Here is an 18,100-nt window from a genome sequence, read left to right on the forward strand (position 1 = left end):
AGTTTAGCTCTATATAAAATTACCTCTGGCATCAAAGTTAACAACTTTTGTTTCCCAATCTTTTTTCACAAATAGTTATAATTGGTTTATGGCTAACTATTATACTTATACTTTACTCTATCTAACAAGTCTCTTGGTAGCTATCAACGAGCCGAGCTCGCCTACCTAGGTTTGAGCTCGATACAAACTTGTGCTGAGCCTATGTAACCTTCGAGCTTTCAAACAAGCTTGGTTTGGGCTCGACTACCAAGTTAAGTTTATAAGTAGTACAACATATATTTCAAAGATAATTTATTGATAAAATAATTAATTTCTAGTTAATTAAAGAAGAGAAAGTAATAAGATAAATATATGATACCAATAAAAGTTACTTCCTATGTTTCACATGAAAGACATTTTAGGTTTTGAATAGATTCATACATTCATCTATATATGTGTCCGAATTTATTTGGATGTTAGTGAATCTAGATAAGGAATGTGGATATTATAAATACATATAAATAACATATTTGAGCTACTAATTTATTATTAAATTAAGAGTAGATTTCACAAAACTACATGTACTTTGACCAACTTATCGCATAGCTACATATTTAAGGTGTTGTATCACAGGATTACAGATTTAACACAAAGCTACATATTTAAGACAAAGTATCACAAAAATATAGCTTTAATACTAAAGTTATTACAAAACTACATATTTTACAGTTTAAATCCCAACCACTACTATTATGTTAAGAGTTATAAGTGCTGTAATTTTGTAGTTAAGTTGATGCAAAACATGTAGTTTTATGATAATTTTATTATTAAATCCGTAGTTTGGTGATTTTCCATCTTAAATTTGTAGTACTAGGATAAATTCGGTTCTAAACATGCAGTTTTGTGATAAACCATCTTAAATATGTAATTTTATGATAGTTTGATCAAAGTATATATAGTTTTGTGAAATTTACTCTTAAAATAGAAAAAATGTTTGTGCGTTGCAACGGGTGACGGGTGAAGACAATTGTTTTAAGTTTATTCAATTATGTTATACATACTATTAAATTTGTAATAAAGCTTATTTGTTTTTGTTTGGTTGTAATGAATCGCTTTCACTCTAAAAAAAATAAGAAGGAAATATTACATGAATGGAAAAAAAATGATGTAATGATGTGGTTAGGTGTCCTGCGGCACATGAGAAATTGAAATCCGGTGTCCTGTGGAAGTCTTGTGGTAGGAAACACGATTCATTTTTTTCGTGATTACAAAATCAATCCAAACACATGAGACCCGCTGCAATGTGGCATCATCTTTCCTCTAATCGCTGGTGCGCGTAAAACCAGACTATAGCCATGTTTGGTTCACAGTCACATGGATGTTTGATGCTAATTTAGAGTATAAAACATATATTAATTACAAAACCCATTCCATAACCTTTGATTGATTCGCGAGACGAATCTATTGTACCTAATTAATCCATGATTAGCCTATATAATATTAGGGATTAATTAGGCTTAAAAATTCGTCTCGCGTATTAGCTCTCATTTATAAAATTAGTTTTTTTATTAGTCTATGTTTAATACTTCAAATTAGTGTCTACACATCCAATGTGACAAGTCGTAAAAATTTTTAGCCATATCCAAACACCCCCTATATTCGGTATCAAAATCATAGACAAGCCTCCTATTTAAGCTGGTGTTGTTTTAGCTGGGAAAGCGAGGTGGTATTGTTCGTGCTACATTATCGCGATTCTACGGTCCTCGATTGCTACAGTGTCACGTAGTACTGTGTTGGAAAAAGTACACTTCGAGTTAAAAAACATCCTTAAACCACGAAACTAGATATCCGTCATTCCTTAAAAAATCAAAACTAGTTACAATAGATCCTTAAGTGGTTTTGATACCGGTTTTGTCCTACGTGGCGGCTGAATCAGCATGAGACCCACGTGGACCCCACATGTCAGGGTCCACGTCACCTCTCTCTCCCTTCCTCTCTCTCTTTTCTCCTCGCTCACTCGTTGCAGGGCGGCTGGCGGGCGCGCGAGGCCGCCGTGGGGCGTGAAGATGGCCCCCGCCGCGGCGTCGAAGTCGGGCACGGAGACGGCGAGGTGAGCGGTGGCGAAGGAGGAGGGAGGCGAGGGGTGGGGCGGGGACAGAAGGGGATGAAGTTGAGGGCGCGGCGGACGGTGGAGGCGGCGGAGTATGTGGCGCAGGAGGAGGCGGGAGAGAAGGCCTACCTAGTGGCGCATGGTCGCTGTTGCCGGCGGCGCGGGGGTCACTGGAGTCGCCGCCGGTGGGGAGAGTGGCTTGTGGTGGTGTTGGAAGTTTAGGTGAAGGGGTCGATCTTATGGCGGCGGAACCGCGGAACTCGGGGAAGCGGCAGCGGATGGCGATGGCGACGTCCTCGGCGAAGGAGGCGGAGAGGCCGGCGTCGGTGATGAGGCAGCAGAGCTGGGACTCGAAGTAGGGGGAGTAGGACTGACGGGAGCCAGCGTGGCGCGCGCTTCCCCATCACCGGAGACCGGGTCGGCGGCGAGGCGGCGGAGGAGGCGAGGACTAGCTAAACCTTTGCCGGCCGCTCTCCGAGCCACCGCCCGCTCTGCCAACCGCTCGCCCGGTCCTCCGGCAGGCCAGTGCGGCGGGCGCAACTGCCGCCGCCGCTCCGCCCTCCTCCTCTCCCGCCTCGCCCCGGCGACCTCCCGCGTGGTCGCCGCCGTGTCGTCGCCAACGCGGCGCTCCCCCTTCTCGTACAGGCTGCAGCTGGTGATATCGGTGCTGATCCCGACGCTGCAGCAGCTCACCGGCATCAACGTCGTCATGTTCTACGCGCCCGTGCTGTTCAAGACCATCGGATTCGCCGGCGCCGGCACGGCCTCGCTCATGTCCGCAGTCATCACCGGCCTAGTCAACATGTTCGCCACCTTCGTCTCCATCGCCACCGTCGACCGCCTCGGCCGCCGCAAGCTCCTCCTCCAGGGCGGCATCCAAATGATCTTCGCGCAGGTACACACATACACAAAATCCATTCAACTCGATCACATACAAAATTAAACGCACATAATACTCGATCAGATACAAAATCAAACGCACAAAATTCGGATGATTTTTTGCATGGACAGTTCGTTCTTGGGACGCTGATCGCCGTCAAGTTCGGGACGGCGGGCGTGGCAAACATCTCGCGGGGTTACGCCATCGTGGTGGTGCTGTGCATCTGCGTGTTCGTGTCGGCGTTCGCGTGGTCGTGGGGGCCCCTGGGGTGGCTGGTGCCCAGCGAGATCTTCCCGCTAGAGATCAGGTCGGCGGCGCAGAGCGTGGTGGTGATGTTCATCATGGCGTTCACCTTCATCATCGCGCAGATCTTCCTGATGATGCTGTGCCACCTCAAGTTCGGGCTCCCCTCCCCTTCCCCGCCGTTCCCATCCCCACCCTCGCCGCCGCCGCCGCCCACCTCGCCGTCTCCACGCCAACACCGCGGCTGGGCCATCTTCGCGCCCCACGGTGGCCACGCGCGCCCGCTAGCGGCCCTGCAGCGAGTGAGCGAGGAGAAGAGAGAGAGGAAGGGAGAGAAAGATGGCGTGGACCCTGACATGTGGGGTCCACGTGGGTCTCACGCTGACTTAGTCACCACGTAGGATAAAACTAAGATCAAAACTACCGAAGGATCTATTATGACCGAGATTGCTATAACGGTCTGTTTGGTTGGAGGGAGTTTCTAGGAGGGATTGGGAGTTTAAAGGGATGAGGTTATTAACTGTTTTGTTTGGTTGGGGGACATGGGAATTTTGGTAGGATGGGGATGGGGAATTGAGGAATGAACTCCCTCCTTTTCAATACCTGGGTAGGGGCAGGTAATTGGGAGGGAATTCCTCCTTTACTTCGCCTAAACAAATCTCAGCCATTCGTTTTCAGTAATGATCTAATCTCCAACTAAACTCCATATCAATTTCCACCACCTCTACCAAACAAGAGACTGGGATGAAAAATCAAATTTCCATCTTAATCTCACCATCAATTCCCTCGTGTAAACTCCCAATCCCCTTCCCTCAAGTTGCCAAACAAGCTGTAAGGGTATCGATCGCCCCTAGAGATCTCTTCGGATCCCCCTCCCTCCACCTGTTTCTTTTTTTTTTGACATCGTATTATTTTTCCTATTTTAGTAAATTCATGCCCTTAATGTGAAGTGAGCATAGTTCAACTGGTTAGGTTCCTTGTGGTGGAACCAGCCCACCCGGGTTCAAATCCTAGATTTGACACGGGTGCTCGCATTTACGGCTAATTATTCTTTCAGTGGTAGGCGACGTACCCGTCGACAGCGAGGCGCCTGTGGTGACTTCGTCAATCTCAAGACATGCCGGCCCAGTCTTCCGGAGGTGCTCATAGGGGTAGGGTGTGCGTGTGTGCGTTCATAGGGGTGAGTGTGCGCACGTTGTAAGCGCCTGCGTTTGTACTGTGTTTCTCAAAAAAAAAATTCATGCCCTTAAAGTTTGTACACCTCAAGTTTATCCATCTAAAGTTTAGAGACCCAAAGTTTATAAATTAAAAGTTTATATATCCGATTCAAATTTGAATTTGAATTCAAATATTTTTTATATATAGTATTTCTATACATCTAAATTTTATACACCTAAAGTTTAGAGACCCAAAGATTATAAATCAAAAGTTTATATACCCGATTCAAATTTGAATTTGAATTCAAATATTTTTATATATAGTATTTCTATACATCTAAATTTTATACACCTAAAGTTTATACACCCAAAGTTTATAAGTAAAAAGTTTATATACCCGATTCAAATTTGAATTTGAATTATATCTGATTCAAATTTGAATTTGAATTATATCTGATTCAAAATTGAATTTGAATTCAAATATTTTTTATATATAGTATTTCTATATATATAAAGTTTATACACCTAAAGTTTATAGACCCAATGTTTATAAATCAAAAGTTTACATACTCGATTCAAATTTGAATTTGAATTCAAATATCTTTTATATATATAGTATTTCTATACATCTAAAGTTTATACACCCAAAGTTTATAAGTTAAAAGTTTACATACTCGATTCAAATTTAAATTCGAATTCAAATATTAGTTTAAGACCCAAAGTTTGTAAGTCAAAAGTTTATATACCCGTTTCAAATTTAAATTTGAATTCAAATATTTTTTATATATAGTATTTCTGTACATAAATTTTTAAAATTTTTCAATTTTATTTTTTTATTTTTTTTAAAAAAATTACGGTGTAGTAGGAAGAGAAGAAGGGGAGTGGATTGTATAGGGGTGGATGGGGATCGATCGCTCCAAGCGATCGATCGCCCATTGGCCAGCCCCTATTGTGACCGGTTTTGGTTAGTTAAGCGATGCTGGATATCTGGTTTTGTGGTTTGAGGATGTTTTTAAACTCGATTTCAAGTTCAGGGATGTTTTTGTGGTCTGAGGATTACTCATTTACTTTACCAAAATAAATCTCAACTATCCATTTTTATTTAAGATTCTCTAATTAAACTCCCCATCAATTTTCAGCACCTCTACCAAAATAAAAATAGAATAAAAATCAAATTCACGTATTAATCTCATATTTTTTTCCAAACACCCAAAATCATCTTTCCTCAACTTACCAAGCGCTGTGAGAGATTTTTTTTTGGTTTGCGCTTGCAGTCTGGAGAGTCGACAACCCCCTGACGGCCTCACCTTCATCCACTCCAGTCCCGTCCCGTTTCCTTGCTGCCCGGCCGCCTGCCCCTCAACCTCATCGCGCAATCTCCATCACCGTCCGGCGTCCGCGAGCAGCGGTGCAGAGGGCGTCCTTACTCGTTCCGCGCGCCCCGCCCAGGTCAATCTCCCCGTACCCTCAGCCTCGACTCTCTGAGTCTCCACGCGATCGACTTCGCCCGCAGCCTGCGCCGACCCTCTCGATCTCCATCCATCCCACGAGGGGAGCACCGGTGGGTGCCGTCGTCCTCCGGTGAGCACCACGACGCACATCCTTTTTCTTTATGGTTCATCCCTATCGTTCTACCCTATCTTCTCTTCTAGATCTGAAAGCTTTTCTCTTTGTCTTAACCTTAGTACTAACAACAACAGTTCTTCCCCCAAAAAGAATTTAGGGGGTTCATGTCCCTGTTGGTACACGATGAACCCTGCAAGCCGAAGACATTATGATTCTCTCGTCGCGCGATATGGTGACCAAGATGCACTCGCCGACCGTTTCGGCGGCCAAAACGACGGCCCTGACGCCTGGTGGTCCAACCTGCGTGTGCGGATGTCTCAGGATCATCTACTGAGGCACGAGGCGCGGAGGCGAGCCGCCACCTTGGAGGTTTTCGAGGATAGAGAAAACTCGCATGATGGTGCCTTTGGTTGCGGTGACCGGGCCTCTGCTAAGGCCATGGTAACTCTGCATCAGCCCAATTTGGGCGAGACCAGGGAGCAGGATTGCGCCGTGTGCCTTGAGCCTTTCGAGGAAGGCAACACGCTTAGAATGATGCCATGTTTCCATTCCTTCCATCAGCGCTGCATCTTCAGTTGGCTCCGCATTAGCCGCATCTGCCCGGTGTGCCGTTTCACGCTGCCCTCCCAGGCTGATTTTGAGTCGGAGAAGGCTGAGAAAGAACGAGTTAGTGCTTCACCTGAAGATGGCAATAACTGATTGATGAAGATCAATCTGCTTAGTGAGTTACTTTGCTTGTGTCCTGTCTCACAATTGAGTTGATCTTATTTATGCTTCATGGTTGATATATTTATCATCTAAAGATGGCAGCAATTGTCCTGCTCCACTTAAATATTCTTGGTAGATATATTTATTAGAGTAAATTTCAGAACATTCTGTGTTTTGTGGTCTTAATTGCATAATGCTCCGGATATTATGGCATGTAGCATATAACCCTAGTCATTATGGTATCAAGGTTTCGCAAAACCCAGCATTCACTCAAATCATAAAAAAAACAACTTGTTGACACATATTCACTTCATTTTTCATGCCATAAACCACTATGTATTGTTCAAATGTTGGTTACTTGATCAGGATGACCAGTTTAATCAGTCAACGTTTTGAACATTATTATGTCAAGGATGGTAAAATTAGCTGAAATTTGAACTAGGATGGATTTTATGATACTTCTAGGTTATAGAGCATAGGGTTATGTGCCTCGAGTCATAATATCCGGAGGTTTATGCAACTTTGACCGCAAAATGTGGTTTTTTGTGAAATTTACTCTGATTAGAGTAGATTTCAGAACACCATGTAAGTTTATTTATGGGATTGTCAATCATAAACTTTGTTGTTTGATCCAATATACTTCAAGGAAGAATATTTATCTCCCGTCTAATGAAAAATTAGAAGCAAAGATGCTGTCTTTTGCATCATTGATGTAATCTTTTCATTGGTAACCTTTGTAGATTACTTTAATTGTAATTGGTAGCTCATCATTGTTGCCGGGATCAGGTACCCCCAGGCAAATGGGTGGTTATGTTGTAATCCTCAGCGCCTTGCTGCTGAGCTCGTACCAGTTTCTCCTCCTAATAAACATGGCCGGCCCAGTGAAAAGTATTGTTCATTGGTAGTTGTCTTTCTCATTGACACCAATGCAAGGCCTTGTGCCTGACATATGTAAGAAGAAAATATAGTGATGGGCTTACACATTCTTTTTTTTTATCCCTGGTGAGTACTTTGTTTACGCAAATTATTTTTTATCCCTGGTGAATACTTGGTTTACACAAATCCCGGTGCAGTGAGACTGTTGTGCTACTCCATTCCAATATCGCTGAAATGATGGGATAATCATCTGCATATCTCATAACATTGCAGATCTTTGATGTTAGCAGGTTTTGGTTGGAATTTGTGTGTACTGAACACATGAGACACATCCTATTATCAGATACCATGGTTATTTTGTCAGTTGCCTTGTAGTGTTTTTCCACCTACAATTATCGCCATCTTTTGCCTTCAGTTCATGTAGACCCTGAATATATAAAGTTGTGTGTGTGGTTCCAATTATATACAGTTCTGTAAGATCATGCCGTCGCATCCTTGACTAATAAGGAGGCAAGCACTAAAATAACTGCCTGCAGTTCTGCATCTATATTAGCATATCATTTTCCTTCTCTACTGATTTTAGCTATTGTTCAGTTGGATTTTCCTATCTTTAAATCATATTGTGCATGTCATGCACATTCTGTTGTAGTAGAACTAGTGTAGAGTGGAGAAACCCTGAAATTGCACAGATTAAAAAGTAACAGCTAGTAAGTATTGTAGGTGGCAAATAGGCAGAGTTGTCTCCTGTTTTGTACTCTACCGAAACAGCAAGTATGTTGTACAGGTGGCAAATAGACGAAGTGTCTATTGGTTTTTTACTGTACTGAAACAGAGCAAATTTCAGTGAAGACATCTCACCATATGCAGAATTATCCCTGTAATGCCAATGCACTAGCGAGAGCTAGCATCTGAAATTTTTCTTGGTTTTCAGATTTGTCCTTACACAGTACTAGTAGTAGTTCTGCTGTGCTTAGAAACTTGTTTAAGCTTTGTCCTTGCCTTAACACTAGTACTGTATCGAGAATTTCAACTTTGCTGCTGTGCATACTGATGTTTCGAGTAACCCGTTATAAATTTTTGACGAATTCTGTTGTTTGAATCTGTGTTTAGGTTCCATTTACAGCTCTTATTGTCAGTTTGGGGATTGATCTGATCATCCCATTATAACTTCCATAGTACTCTTAGTAATTTAATCCCAATACAAGTATATAACTTCCATGGCAATTTAATCATACATTTTTTTGGATAAATAATTTAATCATAAATAACCAATGGTACTTGAGATATCTGGAGACCTTGAGGTAACACATAATAAATCCATGTACAGATACTCCTAATTTGTTTCAACTCTACCCTTGATGAGGACTCATGCTTTCCAATCCTCCTACAGTCCTGCTGTTGCTTGTTTGGCAGCAGATATTATGGTTATAGTACCCAAAAGTCCGATACCAACCGGGGATAAACTTGATCTTCGATGTCTTAAGGGCAATGGCTTATCAGTAAACAACTTAACTTAATTATATGGGATGTTTATTTATAATTAAAGTTAATTTAAACTTCATGTCTTTGTTTCTTCAATATCCAATCGCCACAGGTTATTGGCTTCAGTTTTGTGTCTAACAACAAAGGTGTGAAGAGAACAATGATTTCATTCATGTTGCATGCCGGCAGCAAGAGACAATGGTTATATGTAAATTTTCTCATTTTGGATGAAAATTTACTGATAGAATTGCTCTTTAAATATGTTGTATCTCTCGCTCATTGTTGATAGTAGCTTTTTAATGTGGCATCTCTTCATCATTTGTTAGGTATTGGTATCCTTGGTTTTAAGCCAAAATTTTGTAATAACAAAAAAGTGGTTGTAGTTTCTAAGCTAAGGCCGGACTTAATCCATTATTAAAAAAAAAATCCAATCTCCACAGTGCATAGCCAATAGATAGTATATATTACAGAACTTAATAAACGTATGAAGACATGCATTACATGATTAACACAAAATTTCTCAATAATTTCGAAGACCTTTAACCATAAATTTCTTCCTGACCCCTGAGCATAATGATCATTAAAAGCAATACTACTAGTTAACATAAATTTTAAGAGGCGGAACTCATATACTACTACGATAGCAGGCATTGGCATGAATAATACTGGAAGGTTTAATATATAACGATTAAAGAGGATGTTGGTACTTCTAAATTAATGAATGGGCAAAAAAAAAAAACTTGCAACAATTTTTTTTGGTCATGAACGTTCACCGACACAGCATATGATTAGTTATTCGATCATAAATGACAGATGGTACATGAATGGAATGGTGTTTGATGGAGCATGAGTAAGCACAAGAGTTGTATGATTTGTTTCATCTCTGGCCGCGGCGTTATCCTCTTACAGCCTAGTAAGATTGGTCTTGGGTTGGCATCGGGAATCTGCAGAGCGGGCAACGATGGCTGAGGCGGAGCCAATCCAAGATGCAGGTCGCATGGAAGCAATGCGAGCAGGGCATCCTCGTCAGCTTCTCTCCCGCCTCGAAATCCTCCAGGCACACAGCGCACCCGCGTTCCCTGGCGTCGCTTGCCATCGCCTCCTGCAGCTCGGCCATGGCCTTGCTCGACGCGGGGATAGCGCCGAACCCACCGTTCCTGTACGCATCCTCCACCTCCACTACTCCATCCATGGCAGTGGCAGTGCCACGGCGCTGACGCTGAAGAATATGATCGCGAACCTGATCAACAAGCTGCTGCAAGAAGTCGGCGTTCAGTTGTATGCGGCCCCGACGAATGTCAGACCTCAAGCCCTCGCGAATGATCTCATGAGCTTCTTCCTGCGTTAATAGCGTCCGACTACCTGGGCGATACATCAAGTTGGTGCAGTGGATCCGGTTGCCGATCTTGAAAGTATAACGGGGGAAGCCTTCGAAGCTCAAGTTCTCGATGGGAGGGAAATCTCTTGGTAGTGCTCTTGCGACCGCGGAGGCATCCACCTCCATCGATCTGCGGCAGCAACACACGCCTCCCTGCCGCAGCCGGCGCTCACCCTTCAGAAGAGATCGACAACGACAATGGCGGAGGCGAGCAGATCAATCAATAGGCGGGGTGGGGGGAATGGATCAGGAGGTAAACGAGACCTCCAAGAGACGCACCTGCAAACTATATAGCCGAAGAATTCGATCTGACTCCGCATCTTAATCGAGAGTGAATCCGACTCGGATCCACCCCCAATCACACGGATTAGTGGAGTATAAACCGCCCCAGTGCACCTAATGGTGACGAACAGTAGACATGCGTTGGGCTTTAATTTCCGGGCGCGCAGTAAGTTAACATGGGCTGTTTCCGTTACCCAGTTCAGACGAGCTTGTGATAATGGGCTTCCAGAATGGGCTGGGGGACGGCGACTAAAACTCCGAACCCCTTCTGCGCTGTTCGATTAATCTCACACCTTTTATAGAAAATAAAAATTGTCCCTGGGTAAAATCTTGAACAATCTTGTTTCGAAAAGGAAAAAAGAAAAGAAAAAAACGCCCCAGGAAACTACACGCAAAACAATGGAGAAAGAAACTGGAATTAGGATCGTGATCAAAGGGGAGCATCGACGTAATCACACACTGCTTCAAAATTAACAAGTTCAACTTCCTCAAGAAGACGTCTTCCAAAAATTTGGAGAAGTTATTCCCAAAAAAAAAAAAAAAATTGGAGAAGTGCATTTGAACCAAACTGCATCATTGCTAAACTTGATTTTTACCCCCATAAATAGGAGCGGGGAATGCTAGGGGACGGGATATCTAACGGGATAGCTCCTCTCCACACGCGATTCTTATCCATACACTCACTTGCCGCCGTCGCCGTCCCCCGCCGCCGCCACGTCCGTCCCCCGTCGCCTCCTCCTCCGCCGCCGCCGTCGCGCCCATCCGCCGCTGCCGCCGCGCCCGTCCCTCGCCGACGCTGTCGCTGTCCTCCGCTGCCGCCGCCGCCGCGGTGGCGTCCTTCCCCCGTCGACGCCGCCGTCGCCGCCGCCGCCGCGCCCATCCCCCACCGTCGTCGCGCCCGTCCCCCGCTACCGCCGCCGTCGCCGCGCCCGTCATCTGCTGCCGCCGTCGCCGTCCTCGTCTACAAGGGACGGCTGCTGGGGGCGACCGCGCGTGTCGGCAGTGGCGAAGCCACCGTAGGGGCCAGGGAGGGCCAACACCCCCCTAACCCCTATGTGACCTCCCCTCCCCTCTCTTCTCCCAAGGATAATTAGCCCTTATAATCTAGCAATTAATTATATTATTAGTTACGGATGAGACTAACTATATAGGACAACTGCCTAGCTATATATATAGGACTTATGAAATGACTTAGTTAACTGATTTATCATTTTAAAAATGATTGCAAGACTCCAATTAAAATCATGGAACAAACTGTTTAATCATCCATATATTAAAAATATCACTGAATTTTAAATTGGCAAATTATGATCTATGGGTTCTCATTCTCTCTTGTAGCTAATCGCTATAACATGTATGATGTCGAGTTAGCGATCATACATCAACGCTACAATATCACTGTTCACCGAACCTTAAGTGAGTTATCACGTCTCGTAGATGGCACCCCCCATCTTTAAATCCTGGCTTCGCCACTGCGTGTCGGGGTGCTCCTCTCCCAACGGGATGCCCAACTATATCTAGTAGGAATCACCTGATACCTGGTAGGTATCATCCGATACCTCGCAAGTATCATGTGATACATGGTAGAAATCGTCTGATACCTCGCGAGTATCATGTGATACGTGGTAGAAATCGTCTGATACATGACAGGTATCGCATGATACCTCGTGAGTATCACGCGATACGTGGTTGAAATCATCTGATACCTGACAGGTTTCACATGATACCTCGCGAGTATCACGCGATACGTGGTAGAAAATCGCATTATACCTGATAAGTATCACATGATATTTGCAGGTATCATCTGAAACGTGTGTAGAATCGTTTGATAACTGATAGGTATCACACCTGATACCTATTCGGGATCATCCTGTTGTGTAGAATTGTCTGATACCTGATAGGTATCACACCTGATACCTACTCGGGATCATCCCGTTCGAAAACGGGATACCGTTATATAGCAGCCCCCATAGGAGCAGTGCGCGGTCAATTGGCATTATTCAGTCGTAGCTTTACGACCTGTATCCATTGCTCTAGCTCAGAGTGCAGCTCCTCCAAAACATCGTTGTACGAGGACATCGCCGAGCGGCAGACGGGGCAGCTGTCTGTGATCACAAGCCAACCGAAGATGCAGCGCTGATGGAACGAGTGCGAGCACGCATCATCCTGAGCTCCTCGTCTTTCTCCCCGAAATCCTGCAGGCACACGGCGCACGCCTCCTCCCTCGTCTCCCCCAGCCTCGGCCGGTGCAGCGACTCCAGTCGATGGTCGTCGATGCCGGCTCGTGCCTGTAGCCGTCTTCGATCCATCTCTTCGCTTACGCTGGCCAAGTAATCCCGTAGCCATCTTCGCTGCCGCATCTCCCTGTGAGGAAGCTGATGATGATAGCGATCGTATTGCTGTGCCTGCACTGGTGGGCTGTGCAGTAGCGTGTATCTTCTTCCCCGCATCATGGTCTCCACGCGGATCCGATTAGCGTCCCGGAGAGGCGGCCGGTTAGAATCGACACGTCGTGTGCGCTCCATTGATTGGTTTGCACTTTGCAGCTTGGCTTAATTCCGTCCTAGCGATGGATACAAGATTTAACGATGAGTCGATTAGAGACAACGGGTAGATGAATCTCGATCTCCTACTGCTTTGTTATAGGCAGAATAAGGCAGTATAGTATACGGATTTGATTCGCCTTCAGACGTGATCGGCATGGTATGTCGAGGAGACGAACAAAAAGATTGATATGGAGGTAGACTGCAGAATTTTTTTTATTTTTAATTTTTTTTATTAAAAGTTTTACAAAAATAATTTTTCATTTTGAAAATTGACAGAAGTGGTCGCCTACCGCCCTCTGGGAGGGCGATTTTTAAAAATCGCCATCCCAGAGGGCGGCGAAAGTGACGTGGCAGACGGCCGTTCGCTCTCGGGCGACGGCCGTCAACGAAATTTGCAGGCGGCCCCCTTGCCGCCCTCCGCTAGGGCGATTTTGTACTGTGCGGGGGGCCGCCTGCAAATGGGCGGCGGGGGGCCTGGAATTTTGCAGGCGGCCCCCTTGCCGCCCTGGGGGAGGGCGATTTTATACTGTGCTTTATATTTTTGTATAAATATCAATAGTTATCAAATCTTTTTATATTGAAAACTATACAAGATTAAAATCTCCAAGACTGGTAAAATACAATTTTATTATTTTTTAGGGCCTATTTGGAATGTTACCGTACAAATATTTTGTTAGTGCCAAAATATAAGCAAGTTTTGGCACTATCAAATATTTGGTAAGGTAAAATTGCATTTGATCATATTTGGTTTGCTGCCAAAATGTAAAATTGTAGTGAAGAATGTTCTACATAATCTCAAATCTAGATTACGTATTACCAATGAATAGGCTTCAATCGAAATCAAACACAAGTACTATTCAAATTACCAAAATATTGGTAGGGCATGTTTTTGGTAGCAATCCAAATAGGCCCTTAGTCTTACGCATACAAAAAATCAGCACCATAATTACACATTGTAATGATAAGATAGATAAGAAGTGCCATCGATACACGGTACAAATTTGTCGATCCCGACGAATCAAGCATGCGGTAACCTATCAGCCCCTTCTAGGTCGGTCAGAATGCATTGCATTCTCGTGGTCCTTCAATCGTTGATACTCTACTTGTGTTTCTGACTCTGTTATCTTCTGGCCATGATATGATGGAGTGACATTGTCGATCCATCGAGTAAATCCACCCATCCTTGGATTGCCCTGTAAAAATTGTAATGTTATTCAGTTTGGGTAGTAATTTTGTGCAAATCATAGCGGATTTTGTAAATGGTTAGACATACAACGAAATCGTTGTCTACATTGGGGCAGACAAAATATCTCCTTCGAAATGTTTGTTCAGCAAAGGATGTAGCCACCTGCCAGCGATCTCTGCACCCACACTTTGGACGCTCGGACCATTTAGGTAACCCTAATGGATTGTTCCTCCAGTCTAAGCTTGCAATTTCCACCCGACGTTCGTACTCCATCCAAGCATGAATGAACTGTATGGTCGGTTCAGGTTGCGTTATCGGCCCGCCACTTGAAGTAACTCTGACTGTGTCAATCCATTGTACGAATTGACATTTCCTTACATCCTCCTATGTACATCCATTTTGGGATAGTTAAGTTAATGATAGTACTGAGGAGTGATGAAAAGAATAGTTGTAATTACCACGAAATCATCGTCGACAATGTTTGGACACACGAAACACCTTTGTCCTCGAGTTCAGTGCCGTACGGACCTTATGACCTGACAACGGTCACCACAACGACACTCCGGACGCTCACGCCACGTGGGGAGTCCTAGGGGATTTACGTGCCATTCTAAAGCCTCAGCAGCAATTCGACGTTCATGCTCATCCTTCCGCCTTAGGTAGTCCGATCTTGTTTCACTACGTGGGTAAGCACGGGTTCCGTCGTTTTGTGGGTTCTCCATGTCTACCCACTCGATGAAGTTGCACATTGGACGATATGTCTGCGTAAGATGTTACAATTGTGTACGAAGAAGTTAGTTTTTTTATCCATTTGAACTTCGAATAGATGAAGCATACCTGATCAAAGTTCGCGCATTGGAAGAATCTCCTGCCCCGAGTTTGTATCATGAGGGAAGACTTGAGTATGCATCCATCCCCACAATCGCACAAAGGACGGTCACACCATGGTGGAAACCAACCAGCAAAAGGATCGCTTCGCCAGTTGAGACGCTCAAGGAATGGCGCTTCCATTTTCGTGTGTTGTGTGCTAGTGGGAAAGAAGATATGAAGAGGTTGCCTTCAGATTGTCAATTATATAGCGTCGTTTTCACTGCAATATATGTGAACTCAATGAGATACATTATTCATTAGATGTGACAAGACGATCACGCGTGGGCGTGATTCACTTTATGTCAACAGGCAGCGCCGAAAGTTGATAGTGACAACTCGAGCTGCCGCTTTTCATGTGTGCTGTTGTGGACTGTGCGCGCTACTGGATCTGACACTACCGTGAAGCGCCGAAAGTGTGTTGTCGTGAGCATAAGTTGTTCTAGCACCATATGAATGAAAAGAACTATGTAGACGAGACAAACACAAGTAGTACTGCAGTAGTAATAGCAAAAGTAGTACTGCTTTACAAGTTTGTAAGCCAAAAGAAACGGTCACATAAGGACTGAAGAGGTAGAACACTACTGACGAGGCCTCTTACCCCTGTCCCTCCTACCCTGCGCCCTAATGTGCCCCTGGGAGTACGTGAGTCGGTCCGGGGGTACGGCACAGCCAACCCGTCCTACCTGTACAGGTGTGACCTCTGGCTGCTCCTGAGTGTGCGCCTCTGGAGCTCTTCCAAGCTGAGAGGAGCCTAGTACGTCGTGGTGGTGTGCACCGTGCAAGTCGTCGTCGTAGAACTGGCTAGTAGGTCCAGTCCTACCGGCGTGAGACGAAGAGGCCCCAGCACCGAAGATCCCGGCTGCAAATCCTGCTGGACAAGGACCATCAGTTTCATACAGGTATTTAATAGTATTAATAAAAAGTAAAGTACCGTGTGGGCGAGGGATCGACGCTCCATGAGAGGAAGAGCTGGCGAACGCGCCCGAAGAGGTGGCGAACGCCCCTGCGGAGCTCGCGGAAGCACCGGTCGTGCCTGCGAATGCGCTCGAAGGCAGACGAGGTCCTGCGATGAGGAAACGTGCCGTTAAAACATGGTGACATATTCGTGCAAAAGCTGAAACAAAAATGAACTAATCTCTGGGCTGAACTGTACCGTGCGAAACCGGTGCTGTAGGTCGCACTGCTCCGAAGCTAGGGGCGCTCGAAGGCAAACGAGGTCCTGCGAGGATGGAACATCAAGTTACGACGGGGTGATGTTTTCGTACAAAAACAGAAACAAAACTTAAGAAACCTCTGATGCGTCTAGTTTGGCGTCGACCCTTTTTCACCCTTAACTTAGATGGATCTGGAATATAAAAAACTTGGGCACTCAGCGTTGTGTAAGATCCTGAGATCCCGAACCCATATATCTCCTCACTCCATGTATGAAAGATTGCTTCTTTCCTGAAATAATTTGAGACGTACACATTGGGAGATATGCCACAATCACCGGCAGCAGCAAGAACGTGTGAGCAAGGAAGGTGATGAAGCTTCGGCTTCATACAACTGCAGGTACATCCACCATCCGCCTTCAAGACACATTCCTGCACGACTTGCTTGCGATAGATACCACGCCTGCTCCTATCAACACACATTATTTCATACCGATGCACTTGTGTGCCTTGAGCAACAACTCTATGTCTCCGTGCCTTTTTGATTTTATCTTCCATGTACTTTGTCACTACGTTGCCAAACACTATGTTGTTATCGGCCATGGACGGACCAATTTTCTTGTATCGATCCCTAAAGTACGCTTGCGTGCCGTGAAGGATGAATTCAACAATAGCAACCAATGGAAGTACCCGAACTCCTCGCATTACCCAGTTGTACACCTCTGCCAAATTGGTTGTCATTATGCCATACCGAGATCCATCGGTGTCGAACAATAGAGACCACTTCTCCTTAGGCTCATTCTCAATCCACTGAGTGAAATTTCTGATGGACGACCCTGACCTCCTTCTCATTGTTGGTGGGTCATCATGTAATGCACCAAGAGGTATGGGAGGCTCGTCACCTTCAACTTGTGGTATGCGAGATTGCTCATCTGTTTGCTTCGTTGTCAACTCATCCAACTTGTCCCACAACTCATTAAATTTCTTCTCTTGGTTCTGTGCACAGAGCCTCTTAAAGAGCTCCATAAGATGCTTGTTCTTGAATTGCTTGTAGAAATTTGCACCCATGTGATGCATGCACCACCGACTCCGAACATCAGGCCACTTAGCTGGAAGTCCCTTCTCATCCCAATCGTTATGCAAGTAGTCAATAGCCCGCAACATACCCGCATGATGATCATGTATAAGGCAAACGTTGGGCCTCATACGCACCACTGCAATGTGCACTCTCTCTAGGAACCAGTACCAGCTTTCAGTGTTCTCACTCTCTACAAATGCAAAAGCCATAGGTAGAACCTGGTTGTTCCCATCACACCCAATTGCTGTCAATATCTGACCTCGGTATTTACCTGTCATAAAAGTTCCATCTATGCATAGAACAGGTCGACAATGCACAAAAGCATTGATGCAAGCACCAAATGAGAAAAAGGCTCTTTGCAGCACACTCTTTGTTCGATCATCAACCGATGTAAATGTATGTAGGTCATAGTAAGTATTATTATTCCTCTGGGCAATGGTGGCTAACAAACGAGGCAAATTATCATAAGAAGCTTCAAATGTGCCATACCTCATCTCAATAATCTTTTGTTTGGCTCTCCAGGCCTTTGCATAGCTTATGGTGTACTTGAATTTGTTCTCGATGTGCCTAATAACTGATTTTGGTTCAAAGCCAATGTTACCAACAAC

General features: G+C 44.7%; 3 protein-coding genes across 6 annotated transcripts; 2 read left to right on the forward strand and 1 right to left on the reverse strand.

Annotated features, from left to right (window-relative positions):
- The first annotated feature begins 2,861 nt into the window (after positions 1-2,861).
- Positions 2,862-3,613, forward strand: LOC107279620 (sugar transport protein MST8-like). The gene is made up of 2 exons (XM_015763650.1): positions 2,862-2,984; positions 3,101-3,613. Exons 1-2 carry the CDS (start codon positions 2,862-2,864, stop codon positions 3,611-3,613), a joined length of 636 nt encoding a protein of 211 aa, XP_015619136.1.
- Positions 3,614-5,680: 2,067 nt separating this feature from the next.
- On the forward strand, positions 5,681-7,306 carry LOC4351467 (E3 ubiquitin-protein ligase RING1). 4 transcript variants are annotated; one of them, XM_015762969.3, is made up of 2 exons: positions 5,681-5,950; positions 6,055-7,306. In XM_015762969.3, exon 2 carries the CDS (start codon positions 6,119-6,121, stop codon positions 6,632-6,634), a length of 516 nt encoding a protein of 171 aa, XP_015618455.1. In that variant the 5' UTR covers positions 5,681-5,950; positions 6,055-6,118; the 3' UTR covers positions 6,635-7,306. The 4 variants fall into 4 exon arrangements, with proteins under 4 accessions (XP_015618455.1, XP_015618457.1, XP_015618456.1 ...); XM_015762971.3 differs by having other exon boundaries at positions 6,070-7,306; XM_015762970.3 differs by having other exon boundaries at positions 6,086-7,306.
- A 2,375-nt stretch (positions 7,307-9,681) lies between these two features.
- Positions 9,682-10,752, reverse strand: LOC4351468 (uncharacterized). The gene is made up of 2 exons (XM_066306540.1): positions 10,659-10,752; positions 9,682-10,553 (listed from the first exon to the last, which is right to left on the reverse strand). The coding sequence occupies exon 2, from the start codon at positions 10,503-10,505 to the stop codon at positions 9,912-9,914; it is 594 nt and encodes a 197-aa protein (XP_066162637.1). The 5' UTR covers positions 10,506-10,553; positions 10,659-10,752; the 3' UTR covers positions 9,682-9,911.
- Positions 10,753-18,100: the final 7,348 nt, after the last annotated feature.

The sequence above is a fragment of the Oryza sativa genome, chromosome 12, assembly GCF_034140825.1.
Source record: "Oryza sativa Japonica Group chromosome 12, ASM3414082v1".
Classification (NCBI taxonomy): Eukaryota; Viridiplantae; Streptophyta; class Magnoliopsida; order Poales; family Poaceae; genus Oryza; species Oryza sativa.